This window comes from Rhizopus microsporus (genome assembly GCF_002708625.1).
Source record: "Rhizopus microsporus ATCC 52813 unplaced genomic scaffold scaffold_24, whole genome shotgun sequence".
NCBI classification, from domain to species: domain Eukaryota; kingdom Fungi; phylum Mucoromycota; class Mucoromycetes; order Mucorales; family Rhizopodaceae; genus Rhizopus; species Rhizopus microsporus.
This window is the reverse complement of record NW_019671939.1, coordinates 35,188-48,690: the sequence shown is the minus strand read 5'-3', so window position 1 is coordinate 48,690 and position 13,503 is coordinate 35,188. Positions and strand designations below refer to the sequence as shown.

At 39.2% G+C, this 13,503-nt stretch overlaps 6 protein-coding genes across 6 annotated transcripts; 3 read left to right on the top strand and 3 right to left on the bottom strand.

The window, feature by feature from the left end:
- Nucleotides 1-2,881: 2,881 nt before the first annotated feature.
- Nucleotides 2,882-3,424, bottom strand: RHIMIDRAFT_247765 (uncharacterized protein; the record flags this gene model as incomplete). Its single annotated transcript, XM_023610444.1, has 1 exon — nt 2,882-3,424. The coding sequence occupies one exon, from the start codon at nt 3,422-3,424 to the stop codon at nt 2,882-2,884; it is 543 nt and encodes a 180-aa protein (XP_023462063.1).
- Nucleotides 3,425-3,518: 94 nt separating this feature from the next.
- Nucleotides 3,519-4,535, bottom strand: RHIMIDRAFT_295146 (uncharacterized protein; the record flags this gene model as incomplete). The annotated part of the gene is made up of 3 exons (XM_023614153.1): nt 4,268-4,535; nt 3,922-4,199; nt 3,519-3,836 (listed from the first exon to the last, which is right to left on the bottom strand). Exons 1-3 carry the CDS (start codon nt 4,365-4,367, stop codon nt 3,519-3,521), a joined length of 696 nt encoding a protein of 231 aa, XP_023462062.1. The 5' UTR covers nt 4,368-4,535.
- Nucleotides 4,536-5,847: 1,312 nt separating this feature from the next.
- On the top strand, nt 5,848-7,328 carry RHIMIDRAFT_241626 (isocitrate dehydrogenase; the record flags this gene model as incomplete). Its single annotated transcript, XM_023609623.1, has 5 exons — nt 5,848-6,003; nt 6,053-6,152; nt 6,207-6,367; nt 6,446-7,185; nt 7,238-7,328. 5 exons carry the CDS (start codon nt 5,848-5,850, stop codon nt 7,326-7,328), a joined length of 1,248 nt encoding a protein of 415 aa, XP_023462061.1.
- Nucleotides 7,329-7,373: 45 nt separating this feature from the next.
- RHIMIDRAFT_241625 (uncharacterized protein) lies at nt 7,374-9,357 on the bottom strand (the record flags this gene model as incomplete). The annotated part of the gene is made up of 7 exons (XM_023609622.1): nt 7,374-7,865; nt 7,925-8,005; nt 8,059-8,586; nt 8,639-8,796; nt 8,848-9,084; nt 9,142-9,195; nt 9,249-9,357. 7 exons carry the CDS (start codon nt 9,355-9,357, stop codon nt 7,374-7,376), a joined length of 1,659 nt encoding a protein of 552 aa, XP_023462060.1.
- Nucleotides 9,358-9,508: 151 nt separating this feature from the next.
- On the top strand, nt 9,509-11,546 carry RHIMIDRAFT_295144 (uncharacterized protein). Its single transcript, XM_023614152.1, has 6 exons — nt 9,509-9,592; nt 9,678-10,403; nt 10,460-10,564; nt 10,637-10,795; nt 10,846-11,203; nt 11,253-11,546. Exons 1-6 carry the CDS (start codon nt 9,571-9,573, stop codon nt 11,455-11,457), a joined length of 1,575 nt encoding a protein of 524 aa, XP_023462059.1. The 5' UTR covers nt 9,509-9,570; the 3' UTR covers nt 11,458-11,546.
- Nucleotides 11,547-11,685: 139 nt separating this feature from the next.
- Nucleotides 11,686-13,496, top strand: RHIMIDRAFT_269084 (uncharacterized protein). The gene has a single exon (XM_023612108.1). The coding sequence runs from the start codon at nt 11,847-11,849 to the stop codon at nt 13,446-13,448; it is 1,602 nt and encodes a 533-aa protein (XP_023462058.1). The 5' UTR covers nt 11,686-11,846; the 3' UTR covers nt 13,449-13,496.
- The last annotated feature ends 7 nt before the right edge of the window (nt 13,497-13,503 follow it).

Genomic DNA, 13,503 nt, shown 5'->3' with positions numbered 1-13,503 from the left:
GATATATTACCTATAAGCTTATTGGTTTTACGTCCTGGAAATATAATCCCACACATCCCCCATAACCTCTCTCAGGTCATCCATGGTCCTCATTCTCATTCCATTGAGCTTTATCTCTGTTTTCATTTGGCACCAGCGATTTTCAATGGGCTCAAATCAGGCGATTGTGTGAGCCACTTCAACTTTTCAAATCTATGCTCTTCCCTCCATTTTTTTGCATACTTTGTAGTGTATACAGGCGCATTATCTTCCATAAGAATTGAATTTTGCAAGCTGTTGTAAAAATCCAGCAAAACTGGTCCATACGCCTGCTCTACAAAATCCACCGCAGTGCTCTTATCTTTCTTCATAAGCATCAGAGGAATCTTTTTGTTGAAGGGCACGCTTCTCCAAATCATCAATAAAGACCTCCCACTTTGGAATGTGGAGGCTAGGCAAAATTCTTTTATCTTTCTCCAGACTTTTTCCATACCCTTATTTGCCTAGAATATGCCCCTTTCTCAAAGGTAGGTTCATCGGCTCAATGACTCTCCTCCAACCATCTATAGTCCAATTTTTGCACTTATTTGCAAACTCTAGTTCTGTCTTTTTGCTTTCTTCGCTTAAAAAACGGTTTCTTTGCTGCGATTCTGTTCCCAACCTCCATTTTTTTTTTAAAAAAAATTTTTTATTTTCTCTTTCACCTTTGTCTTTCCAATTTTGACAGGGAAGAGATATATAATTTCTTTCAAAGTAGCGCGTCTGTTGTTCTTTAATATGATTCGAAACCGTCTACGATCCTTTGCATTCTACTTCTGGGGGCGTCTGCTTCGTAATAAAGGAGCGGTGATTTATGATTTCTTAAACTTGCAAATCATTCGAGACCAATTTATTCGATAATTTGGGCCAGCTTAGCTTTTGCAACAATAGGCTCACATTCAGTGGGGTTAATTGAATTGGCTTAAAAATATTATTTATTTTTAATAAGAATAAGAAGAAACAATATTTCGAACTGGATCTCCCTTCACAGCCCAAGATCTATGCTTCACTACTTTCATTACACGCATATCATTACTTTTTGGGGCCACTATACTTGTTTCCTACCGTAGGCATACGTAGAGGACCAACGTAAATAATTGAGAATTGTTCAAACAAACTTGGTATCCTAGCAATTGTAGGCAATGGCACATTTGTTGATGAATAGTTCGATAGCTAAATGGATTCCCCTGGCAAAGCATGATGGCCCATTAAGCGCTCCAAATGGCAGTACACGATACTAATAACATCCCCAAAGCGTGGCAATGGCTAATTTGGGAAGGGGCTTATCTTCAACAGCAATTTGATGGAATCTTTTTAAGAGGTCTAGGGCAGAGTAGCAATTTGCCGAGCCTAAAGCTTCCAACACATCAACAAGGTTTGGGAGTGGCCAAGAGTCTCTGACAGTGGTTTTATTCAATTCCTGAAAATTGGTGACCAACCGTCTATCACCAGTCTTCTTCTTCACATAACGACCATCCAGAATTGATCGAATATGCTGGGACATGCGTCGTGGATATTAAAATCCCATTTGCTATCATTTTCTACATGTCTTCTTTGAGATATTCACGTTCAGCATGTGACAAAAACGAATAAGGGCTTCGATAGATTGGTGGATGATCACCCGTATCTACACGAAACCGAACTAGGTTTGCTTGCTCCAAATGTTCGTAATCAGTGCCGAAACAATCCTTAGTTTCCTCCAATACTTCAAGAAGTCTTTTCTTTTGCTTATCACTTGGACATCAGAGTACAAGTTCAAAAGCAGAGGATTTTTATTGTCATCATTTATTACAGCACCCTCATCATCAGAAGCCATCATAAAAAGGAAATCACAAGAATAGCCAGCGTCTTCTTCTTCATTTTCGCTTATCTCAATATATTTATTTCGTCTGTTGTCAAAGTAGACATTGGATTTGTTTAAATGCTATATTTTATTAAAGGTCCAATTTAGCGCTTAAAAAATATAAACAAGTGTTCACCCGGACCAGTTCAATCCTTTGGGATGTTAATGCTATGAAAAAGCCCCTTTTAGATCAAGAGTAAAAAATGTACTGGCAAAAAGGTGCAGGATACAATCAATTGCAATGGAAAATTTCAGGAAACGCCTCGGTGTCAAAAAAGCTTTTCTCAATAATGAGACGTGCGACAGCACGTTGAACAGGAGCCTTAATATATCGAATAGCACGAATTAGACGATCTGCGAAAGCACCAAAGGCATAGTCGACTTTGTCTTGGTGACTCTACTTTGAGCACGCTGGATCACGCAAATTTGCGGAATCAAGGGAATCATACTCATCGTGAACGGTGATTGCAAACTTATTTAGTTGCGAACGAAGCTCAGACTCATAGTTATTATAAATAAGGCAACAAGGTGGTGGCCCGGATAGTGTATATCGAGAACATGGCTGTTATTGATATGCAGACGTCGTAGTTGGCTACGTAGTTGGCTGATTGGGATACGGCGCTGGACAGAAGCATATAGGTATTTAAAACTTCGGTTTGAAAAAGGAGGACTGAGTGTACGAGCAGCAGCAGCTTGGCTTGAGAGAAGTTTCATGGTATTTGTCTTGACAGCAGAAAGCTCTGTTTGTAGTTGCTTTAACGTTGGCATACTATGGATACACTTTCCAAGTTAGGTAAAAGTATCGAAAGTGATGGAAAGCAGAGAGACGTCAGCTTCGGCAACCGCGCCATTTGGCAAGCGGAAATACCAAAACTGACTGGACAGATCTACTCCAAACCAATCTACTGCATCCCCGGTGCCCAATGATAAAGTCAAATTTGTCATCAGCATCTAGACAGACGACATTGGCTTTTACAGCCACATTATCACCAACGAGGGTATGAAGACCACATGCTTCACCTAAGCACTTCGTGATAGAATCAGTACCCAGTAGTATTTCATGCTTGAACTGAACAGTGATTTTATTCCTATTCCCTCAGCGAAGTGAGCGCCAGTGATAAATATGGAACAACTGGTGTCAAGGATCATTTCGCAGTCAATACCATTGACTTGTCCTCTTGTTTTTGGAATACTTCCTTTGAGTTGGTTTTGATTCATCGTAAATGCTGTGACATTCAGTCTTCTAGATTCTATCTTTGTGCGTGGATTCCTTTGGGACTTCGTCATGCGATTTTTCATGGCAGTGCGACCAGACGGAGAAAGAATACTGAGCTCATTGATACTTAAGGTGATTGCAGGTCGACTCATGGTGTTATCGATAATGCCAGCAATAGATTCCTTATTAGATTTACGGGAATCAGGCAGGGTTTTCTTTTCTAAGTTTGGATAGGAGGCGTCTTGGCCTACTGTACCAGTAGATACTTCTTGTGGATTCAGGTTATTGAGTGGAGGGGCATCCATCTTGTTGGGTTCGGTTGAAGTAACATCTCGCACAGGCTCCATTGGGACATCAGTGCGACCATAAGCTTAGCTTATAACCAAATGACCAACTTCTTGACAATTGTAACAAAAGAGTTTTCTGTCATTCGAGGCTTGCTTAAGTTGAGAGCTTTGCTTGATTATTTCTCCTAACATCGGAATCATCCCATTCATTTGCTTCACCATGAGATATTTCTGGATCAATTGTAGAGCATGTTTTCACGTTTTCTCGCTTAAATCGTTCACGTTTAGGAGCCAAGTGTATTCTTAAAAGTACAATAATCACACGGTTGAGCAACCTGGTATAACGGAACTTGTTAGACCATAAATTCTTAAAGCTGATCATATATTTGTTAAGAGCCATCTTCGTCAGATAAGGTTCGATCGATTCATCTGCCATCATGTCTCTTTTCAAAAGAGTGCTTTGTCTGTTTTTCTATAACAACGCCTCTGAGACTAAAATAGTTTGCATGTATTATCTGTAAGTGGCCGCCCTTGAAAAGATTAGCAAATTCCTTTACTAAAGCTACTGTTGGTGTACAGTCCGTATTTAAAGGTGGAGGAAAATGTTCAATATTGGCCAGAACGAGAAAGTCTTCAGGAAGGATCTCTTGAACATTTACACCATATTCTTCTTCTAATACAATAGTATTGTTGCCTTCGTTGATAAATATTGCACCCTTCAAAAGTAACACAGGCTTATGCAGCTGGATACCATAAGCAATAATATAATCACTCACCGAAACCATGATTTGGTCTATAGTGTCCAGGAAGGCATCTCTGATACCCACAAATGAATCTGATGGTAAAATAGGAAGTGAAGACGTACTGAGGACTTTATAGGCATTTCTTCTGGGACGTTAATACTAGGCCCGTACTGCTCCATAGCCTCTTCTCTACTATCACTTTCCTTTTTAACCGTATAAGCAACGTTATCGAAATACTCTTCCACATAGTCTTTCCACATTTGTATTGGTGTTTTCTCTTACTCTTTTTCTTTTCAGGAAATTGTTTATTTCTGTTGCTTTTAGTTGCAGTTTGGGTTCAGCATTGGTCACAGTTCTTCTAGTTTAGGTAGAGAAAGACAATCTTAAGAAATTAAAAAAACCACGTCCATAAATACTACCATGAAAAGTGAACAACAGGAGAACTCAACAACAAACCCTATCTGGTATTCTTCGCGTCCCGAGAAGATTCAATATGGCATAGGACTTTTTCAGGCTTTGGTGTCTCTAGAGTTAAGAATAGCAAGTCCAAATTCGGGACCGTGTCTTTTTCTATGCCAAAATAGGATGCTTATTGTCATAAAAAAGGAAAGTTAATCCAAAGTCGGACAAGTGTATCGGCAATTTTCATGCAAAGATAACTCTATGCTTACGTATGTCTTTTCTTTCCTCTTTTTAGTTACCTTGATTAAGCATACCAGTCTCTTGTCGCCAGGGACACATTCAAGTGATTACGATGTTTCGTGCTATCATTAGAGCTGGGTTAAAGTGATTGCGCTCATGTTCCCAAAAAAAAGGGCTGAAAATGTCCCACCCTATCAGGTTCTTCGTGCTTAATAAGCATGATCTTAGCTTTTGAGTACAGGTGATATTATCAATATGAAGCTGGTTTAAATTAAACGGAAAAATATATCAAATTCACACTAAAGGATGTCTAGCTGCATATTAGCAGTGTACATAACCAGATTCATCATTGGCTGGGTTTGCCCCTGTTCAGCTAATTTGTCATGGTGCATAAACGTAAGTTGTGCAATGAGATTTTCATGGACGCAAAGGTGACATAAGAGGGGCTGTTACAAGTGTTACTATAAGGGAGTAGTACTCCCCTTCAAATCACTTTTGGATTGTCTAATCCCAAGCAACATTACACACTGTCAGACACACATTGTGTTATTTGTGAAAAAGACAGAATATAGAAAAAAAAAAACAAGAGGGCTTCCAGGGTAACAGCAACTTGGAAGCCTGTAAGCAGTAATATATCAATACTCATTAATGCACATTTTTGTTATAAATCTCAAAAAATCTCAGTGGGGTTTAATCCTGGACATTTCTCACGAAAAGAGGCCTTACGAATTCAAGCGGATGTAGTACAAATTACTAAAATGAATTTAAGGGGTTCAGCTCAGATATACATAAACAAGAGCATTGTGCATATAGTCCTTCCAGAGAGAAAGGGAGGACTTTGTTATATAGTTAAGTGCATCTTGTTCTCAAGTACACTACCCAAAACTTTATTTCCTTACAAAGATGACGCGGGGCGCTAAAAGGCTTTTCCGGCCTATTCCGTCATTTAGAAAAAAATGCGGGGAATGCATATAAAATCTAATAGAGTGTGTGTAATGCTCATTTGTCATAAAAAGTTCTATATTTATTCCAGATATCTTTATTTTCTCTTCTCTTTTTTTCTCTCTCTTCTTCTTTTCCAAAAAGCCCTGCACTAAGATGCCTAGCAAGATTGTTGTTAAGAACCCTGTGGTTGACCTTGATGGTGATGAAATGACCAGAATCATTTGGCAATTGATCAAGGATAAGCTTATTCTTCCCTACCTTGACCTTGACATCAAGTATTTCGATCTTAGCGTTCAAAATCGTGATGCTGTAAGACTTATTTGCAGTTAATTCTTCATTGTCATTAACATCATGATAGACAGATGATCAAGTCACTGTGGATGCTGCAGAGGCTATCAAGAAATACAATGTAGGCATTAAGTGTGCCACCATTACTCCCGACGAAGCCCGTGTTGAAGGTAAGAAATACATAATCCCTTTACTGTGCGCTCTAATTTATATATATAAAAAAGAATTTAATCTTAAAAAGATGTGGAAGAGTCCTAACGGTACTATCCGTAATATCCTTAACGGTACCGTCTTCCGTGAGCCTATTGTTGTCAAGACTATCCCCAAACTTGTACCCGGTTGGACAAATCCCATTATTATCGGTAGACACGCTCATGGTGATCAAGTAAGTCTATTAAAACAGAAGGAGTACACAAAGTCATTTGCTAACGCCCATTTTTTTTTTTCTTTTGGAATCTTGTAGTACCGCGCAACTGATTTTGTTACCCCTGGGCCCGGTAAATTTGAGGTTGTCTTCACACCAGCTGACGGTTCCGAGCCTAAACGTATGGAAGTCTTCAATTTTGAAAAAACAGGTGGCGTAGGTATGGCCATGTACAATACAGATGAGTCAATCGAAGGTTTCGCCCACGCATGCTTCCGTCTTGCTCTTGAGCGTAAGATGCCTCTCTACTTGAGTACCAAGAACACTATCCTCAAGGCCTACGATGGTCGTTTCAAGGATATCTTTGAGAGAATTTATGAAACTGAATATAAGGCTCAGTTTGAAGCTGCTGGTATCTGGTACGAACATCGTTTGATCGATGACATGGTTGCTCAAGCACTTAAATCCAATGGCAACTTTGTGTGGGCTACCAAGAACTATGATGGTGATGTTCAATCAGATATTATTGCTCAAGGTTACGGTTCCTTGGGTTTGATGACTTCTGTTCTTTATACACCTGATGGAAAGACAGTAGAAGCAGAGGCTGCTCATGGTACGGTCACTAGACACTATAGAGAGCATCAAAAGGGTAACAAGACATCTACAAATCCTATTGCTTCCATCTTTGCTTGGACTCGTGGTCTTGCTCATCGTGCCAAGTTGGATAACAATGATGACTTACTCCAATTCTGTAAGGATTTGGAAAGAGCCTGTATTGAAACAATCGAGGTCGATAAACATATGACCAAGGATTTGGCTTTGATCATTTACGGCAAGAAGTAAGTCGATTCTTCAAATTAGAGTATATGTTATTAACACTTTATTTTATAGCATGACAACCGAACACTATTCAACAACCGAAGTCTTCTTACAGCAAATTGCCGATAAATTAGCTTCCATTCGTGTTCGTTCTTCCCTTTAGATCCCTCCTTTTTTATATTAATAAACAAAATTTCTAATTATTTATTTATTGGCTATCTGTTTCCAAAACTTTTGTAATCTTTCCGATAGCAACTGTCTTTCCTTCATCACGCAAGGTGAAGCGACCCAATTGGGGCAGCTTGCTGAATGGTTCAACACAGAGAGGTCCAGCAGTTTCAATACGAGCAATTACCTTTTGACCTTGCTTGACGAATTGAGGTGGTCTCTTGGATCTCTTGCCAGTCTTTTTATCAATCAAGTGTAAGAGAGCTGAAATAGTGACTTCTTCAGCTGCGGCATGGACGTGTAAGACAGCAGTGTAACCAGCACAGATAATGCTCTTATGTTCAAGAATGGCTAATTGTGCTTCAAAGACTGTTGTCGTCTGGACAGGGTTCTTCTTACTACAAAGAACAAAACCGGGCATGACTTCATCTTCTTCAACACCCTTTAATCTCATTCTGACGTTGTCACCACAAAAAGCAGCTTCAACTTCTTCTTCTGTTTCATTATAGATAGCAGTAACTTCGGTAGATTGCTTCAGAATTAAAACAAGTACATTAGCCTTTGTCATTTGTCTACACTTTTCTCACTTACCTTGTTAGGCATGAGCATCACTCGAGATCCCTTCTTGACGTGACCAGATTCAATCTTTCCCACAACAATGGTACCCATATCCTATTATATGTTTGTGAGAAATTCAATTGAGTATAGTCTTTTATATGTTGTACCTTGTACTTTTCAGAAATAGGAATCATGAGAGGAGCATTAACCTTTCTGTCTGTGGGCTTGAAAGCGTCCAAGTAATCTAAAAGGGAAGGTCCATCGTACCAGGGACATGACTTGGGATCACAATCTTTAATGTTTGCACCAGTAAATCCAGATAAGGGCATGAAATGAACATCTGTCTTGGGGTTGTAACCAGTTTGCTTCAAGAAAGGTGTCAATTTGGCGATAATTTCATCATATCTTGACTTATCCCATTCGACTGTAGGGTCATCCATCTTGTTGACGGCAACAATCAATTTGTTAATACCTGACGTCTTGGCTAACATAGTGTGCTCACGCGTTTGACCACCACGTTCAAAACCAGTTTCGAATTCACCTTTACGAGCAGAGATGACCATAACACCAATATCAGCTTGAGATGCACCTTGAATCATACTAGGAACAAAGTTCTTGTGGCCAGGAGCATCCAAGATGGTATAACGACGCTTGTCTGTTTCAAAGTAAGCTCTTCCTGTTTCGACAGTTTTACCCTACATTAGGATATGTCAGCGGACATTTAATTGCATTTGCATTCGATTTTACCTTGGCTCTTTCTTCTGCATTTGTATCCAAGGCCCAAGAAAGATACCATGATTCTCGACCGGCTTCTTTAGCTTCTTTTTCGTATTTTTCCAAGGTACGCTTATCGACCATACCAGTCAAGTAAAGGATGTTTCCACCCATAGTGGATTTACCAGCATCTGATATACATAAGCCACTTGTATTTTTGCATTAAAATCTTTTCAACTTACCGACGTGACCCATAAAGACAACATTCAAGTGCTCTTTACCGTACAAATCAGCAGCAATTTCGTCATCAACTTCTTCTTCGTCTTCTTGAGGAGCAGGTTCAGGCGCCTTCTTGGCTGGTGCAGCTGCGGCAGGTTTAGCAGCGGGAGCAGCAGGTTTAGAAGCAGCAGCAGCGGCTGGCTTGGGCTTTGGTGCTTCAGCTTTAGGTGCTTCCTTCTTGGGTTCTTCGACTTTAGGTGCTAATATAATATGGTGTTAAAAAAATGTCCTATTTGTTTCTAATCGTTTCTATTTACCAGGTGCAGGAGTGGATTCAGGAAGCTTTACTACTTTGGGAGCAGGAGCGGGAGCTAATCCGTAAAATGTCAATCTTTCTCTTTTTTTTATATTTTTTTATTTTTACCTGCACCAAATGAAGGAACGAAGCTTCTTGCATTTAAATTGGGCTTCCATTCAGTGGCACCAGGATTCAAAGACAACTTTGAAAATGATTTGCTTGCGTCTTCACTCATCTTGTTAAATCAAAGAAAAGAAATATTTTTAAATTTTAGCGTTAAAAAAATTTCGGCTTTCCAAGCTTCTCTGGGAGAGTAAAGTCACGTGGTATGAGACAACTATTTTGTACAAAGCTTGTCTCACGTGATTAAGCAATCTAAAATAATTCGCATTTTCACCCTTTTTTATTATTATTGTATATACACCATTGTGGTTACTCTTACGAACTCATGTCACAGAAAAAGTTACAATGTAAGAAAAGAAAGGACAGATGTTTGTCTGTGCTTTCCTTCTTTCTTTTTTTTTACTAATTGAAAGCATTCCCTTTGAAATATAGCGGAAATTGACAGGTTACTGAAGAAAGTGAGTGAAGGTGTTGAGACGTTTGAATACATTTTTGCGAAAATCAACCACACAAACAACAACAATCAGAAAGACAAGTATGAACAAGACTTAAAGAAAGAAATTAAAAAGCTTCAACGCTTACGTGACCAAATCAAGACTTGGCTTGCTTCTAACGACATCAAGGATAAGCGTGCCTTACTTGAAAACAGAAAACTAATAGAATCACAAATGGAAAGGTTCAAACAAATTGAAAAAGAAATGAAGACAAAAGCATATTCCAGAGAAGGTTTAATGCAAAAGGAACGTTTGGATCCAAAAGATAAAGAAAAGGCAGATGCATGCGAGTTTGTTACGAATGCGGTAGATGAACTTTCAAGACAGATTGAGACAGTCGAATTTGAAATTGAACAGCTTGAAGGGTCAGCTTCAAAGCGTGGTAGCTCTAAAAAGGCAGCCGAACGCGTTGAACGTTTGGATGAGATGAATCGATTGAACGAACGTCGCAAGTTTCATATCAATCGTTTGGAGCTTATCTTGAGATTGCTTGAAAATGATCAACTGGAAGCCGATAGCGTAAATGATTTGAAAGAAGCCATTCAATATTATGTGGATTGTAATCAAGAACCAGACTTTGAAGAGGATGAAGGGTTATATGATGATTTGAATCTAGAAGAAGAAGAACTGTTGTATGCTATCCGAACCACAGATGAATTTCATCGTAAGCATAAATACTATAATCAAATCTAATATGATCATGCTAAGAATGAGTGCTAGCTAAATCCGAATCAGATACTGAAGATAACCAAGAAGAGGAACAGCAGCAACAACCAGAAAAGGAAGAAATCAAGCCCAGTCTAAATAGTACTAATGCTAGATCCGGTATGATAAAGGATATGACTTTTAATTACCAAAAAAAAAAAAGAATCAGCTGACATCAAACTATTGCATTAGTAAAAGAAGAAATTGATACCAAGCCTAAAGCGGAGACACCATCCAAACCTTCTACTTCACAACCAAGGGCAACAACACCCACCACAGCAACATCTACATCCAGTAGTGTAGAGACACCAACAAGTTCATCAACGCCAAAGCCTGCTTCAAAACCTGAAGGTAAAGAGATACAAAAAACAATTATTATATCTAATTCAATATTATAATAGTTGTCTCTGCATGGGTTGAACCACCAAAGATTGTGAATAGCAGTAAAAAAGCAAAAGCCAAAGAGCCAGCCAAATTGCCGGCTGCACTCACAGATCTTGCCCCTTCATTTGAATCTGCCAGGAACAGACAACATGATCTGCACTATACAAATCAGATGCTTGATGCTAGTTTACAACATGTACCAGACTTGATTGATTCAGAGATGCCCAAGATATATCAACCCAAGAATCCTTTCAACACTCCTACTTATTACCCTCAACAGCCATTGGCTATATTTGATAATCCAATGTTGTATGAAAAATTCGACATTGATACATTATTCTTCATTTTTTACTATCAACCAGGCACATATCAACAGTAAGTTTAAACGGTATTTATAAAAAACAGGTGTTGATTTGTCATTTAGGTATTTAGCAGCAAGAGAGTTAAAAAAGCAATCATGGCGATTTCATAAAAAGTATTCTACATGGTTTCAACGCCACGAGGAACCAAAGACGATTACTGAAGATTATGAACAAGGCATTTATATTTATTTCGATTATGAAAATGCTTGGTGTCAACGTAAAAAGAATGACTTCAGATTTGAGTATCGTTATCTAGAAGATTCATAAATAAACAACTCTTCTTTACATAGTGACTCCTTTTTTTTATATTGCATTGAGTAACCATCGTGAGAACAATGCTGTCAAATTGAAAGAGGATAACATCATTTGACAAGATTATTCTCAACTTGCTTCAATATGAAACTAAAAGACTGTATATGAAAAGGTGTTTAAAAAATTTTTTTTATTAAACGACGACTCATTTCATATTCCATACTTTTCCTTTTTCTCTTTACTATTTTTCTGTTTTTGAATCCTTTCTCTTTTTTCATATAAAAAAGAGAAGCATCTTTACGGTTTAGAATAGACACAAACTAATATAACTGCAGCATCCGGGTCTCTGGCCACAACTCAATCAAGAAACCAGCTATTTTTATTTATAACAGCCCCTTTCTGTCATGGATAAAGAAAAAACTTACGCCGGTAGCAATCGGTCCATTGATATACGTTCCGACTCTTCCACAATGTCACCCAAAGTCGGATTACACAGAGGATTAAAAGCAAGGCATATTCAAATGATTGCCTTAGGTGGAACCATTGGTACCGGTTTATTCATGGCATCCGGTAAAGCCATTTCAAATGGTGGTCCCGGTGGTGCTTTGGTTGCCTACGCTATTGTAGGTCTCTTGGTCTTTTGCGTCATGATGAGCTTGGGTGAAATGGCTGCCTATGTTCCCGTATCTGGTAGCTTTTCTCACTACGCTAAACGTTTTGTTGATCCCTCATTGGGATTCATGCTCGGTTGGATCTATTGGGTCAATTGGTCCGTCGGTGTCGCTGTCGAACTAACTGGTGTTGCCATGATCATGGAATACTGGGTCAAATCAATCCCATCTGTGGTCTGGAGTATTATCTGTCTTGTCATCCTTGTCTGTATCAACGTCTTCTCTGTCAAAGGATATGGTGAAGTCGAATATTGGGTTTCACTCGTCAAGGTCTTGACTGTCATTGCGTTTATCATTGTTGGTATCTGCGTAAATACAGGTGCAGCGGGTGGTAATCACATCGGCGTTTCCAACTTTCATCTTGATGGTGGTGCATTCCCCTTTGGGTTTCTCGGTGTCTTTAACGTCTTTATTACTGCTGCCTTTTCCTTTAATGGTGTAGAAATCGTTGGTATCACAGCAGGTGAATCTGAAAATCCACACAAGACTGTACCCTCAGCCGTCAAGCAAGTTTTTGCTCGTATCGTTCTCTTTTACATCTTATCCATTCTCATCATTGGCCTCAACATACCTTATACAGATCCCAATCTACTAAAGGGATCTGGCAACGTTGCTGTTTCTCCATTTACCCTTGTCTTCAAGATGGCTGGTGCCGCTTGGGCAGCAGATCTTATGAATGCCATCATCTTACTTACCATGATCTCCGCTGGTAACTCTGGTGTTTACTCTTCTAGCCGTACCTTACTTGCTTTGGCTGAAGATGGATCTGCTCCTCGCATCTTTGCTCGTGTCAACCGATGGGGCATTCCCATCTGGTCTGTTTTGGCTACATGTACTGTCGGCTGCCTTGCTTTCTTGACTAGCTTGTTCAAATCAGGCACTGTCTTCAACTGGTTGACTGCTCTACCCTCGGTTGCTGGTCTTATCGTCTGGGTATCTATTTCTATTACCCACATCCGTTTCCGTATGGGCCTAAAAGCACAGAACATCTCAACCTCTTCTCTTCCTTATGCGGCTCCCTTTTTTCCCATCAGTGACATTTTTGTCATTGTGATTGGTTGCATCGTTATTGCCGGACAAGGATATCAAACTTTCCTTCCTCCTATTGATCCCAAAAACTGTGTCTCTGCTTATCTTAGTGTCATGTTTTGTGTTGTTCTCTATTTTGGCCACAAGTTGGTCAAACGTCCTAGCTTTGTCAAGGCCACTGAAATGGATTTTGTGACAGGTACATTAAAGTATGACCCAATGTCAATCAAGGAAGGAGAGTCACTGGATGATGATATACCTTTATGGAAGAGGATATTGAAGAAGCTAGTAAACATCATTGCTTAGACAAATTGTATATATAATGTTTCAACAACGTTTTTATGTACATACACAAAATACA

Excerpts from the sequence above, each read along its gene's own strand:
- RHIMIDRAFT_295144 (XM_023614152.1), top strand. The coding sequence starts at position 9,571 with ATGTCACAGAAAAAGTTACAAT. Across the intron at positions 9,593-9,677 it reads GTCACAGAAAAAGTTACAAT|CGGAAATTGACAGGTTACTG; the intron begins GTAAGAAAAGAA and ends TTTGAAATATAG. Across the intron at positions 10,404-10,459 it reads AACCACAGATGAATTTCATC|CTAAATCCGAATCAGATACT; the intron begins GTAAGCATAAAT and ends AATGAGTGCTAG.
- RHIMIDRAFT_269084 (XM_023612108.1), top strand. The coding sequence starts at position 11,847 with ATGGATAAAGAAAAAACTTACGCCGGTAGCAATCGGTCCATTGATATA.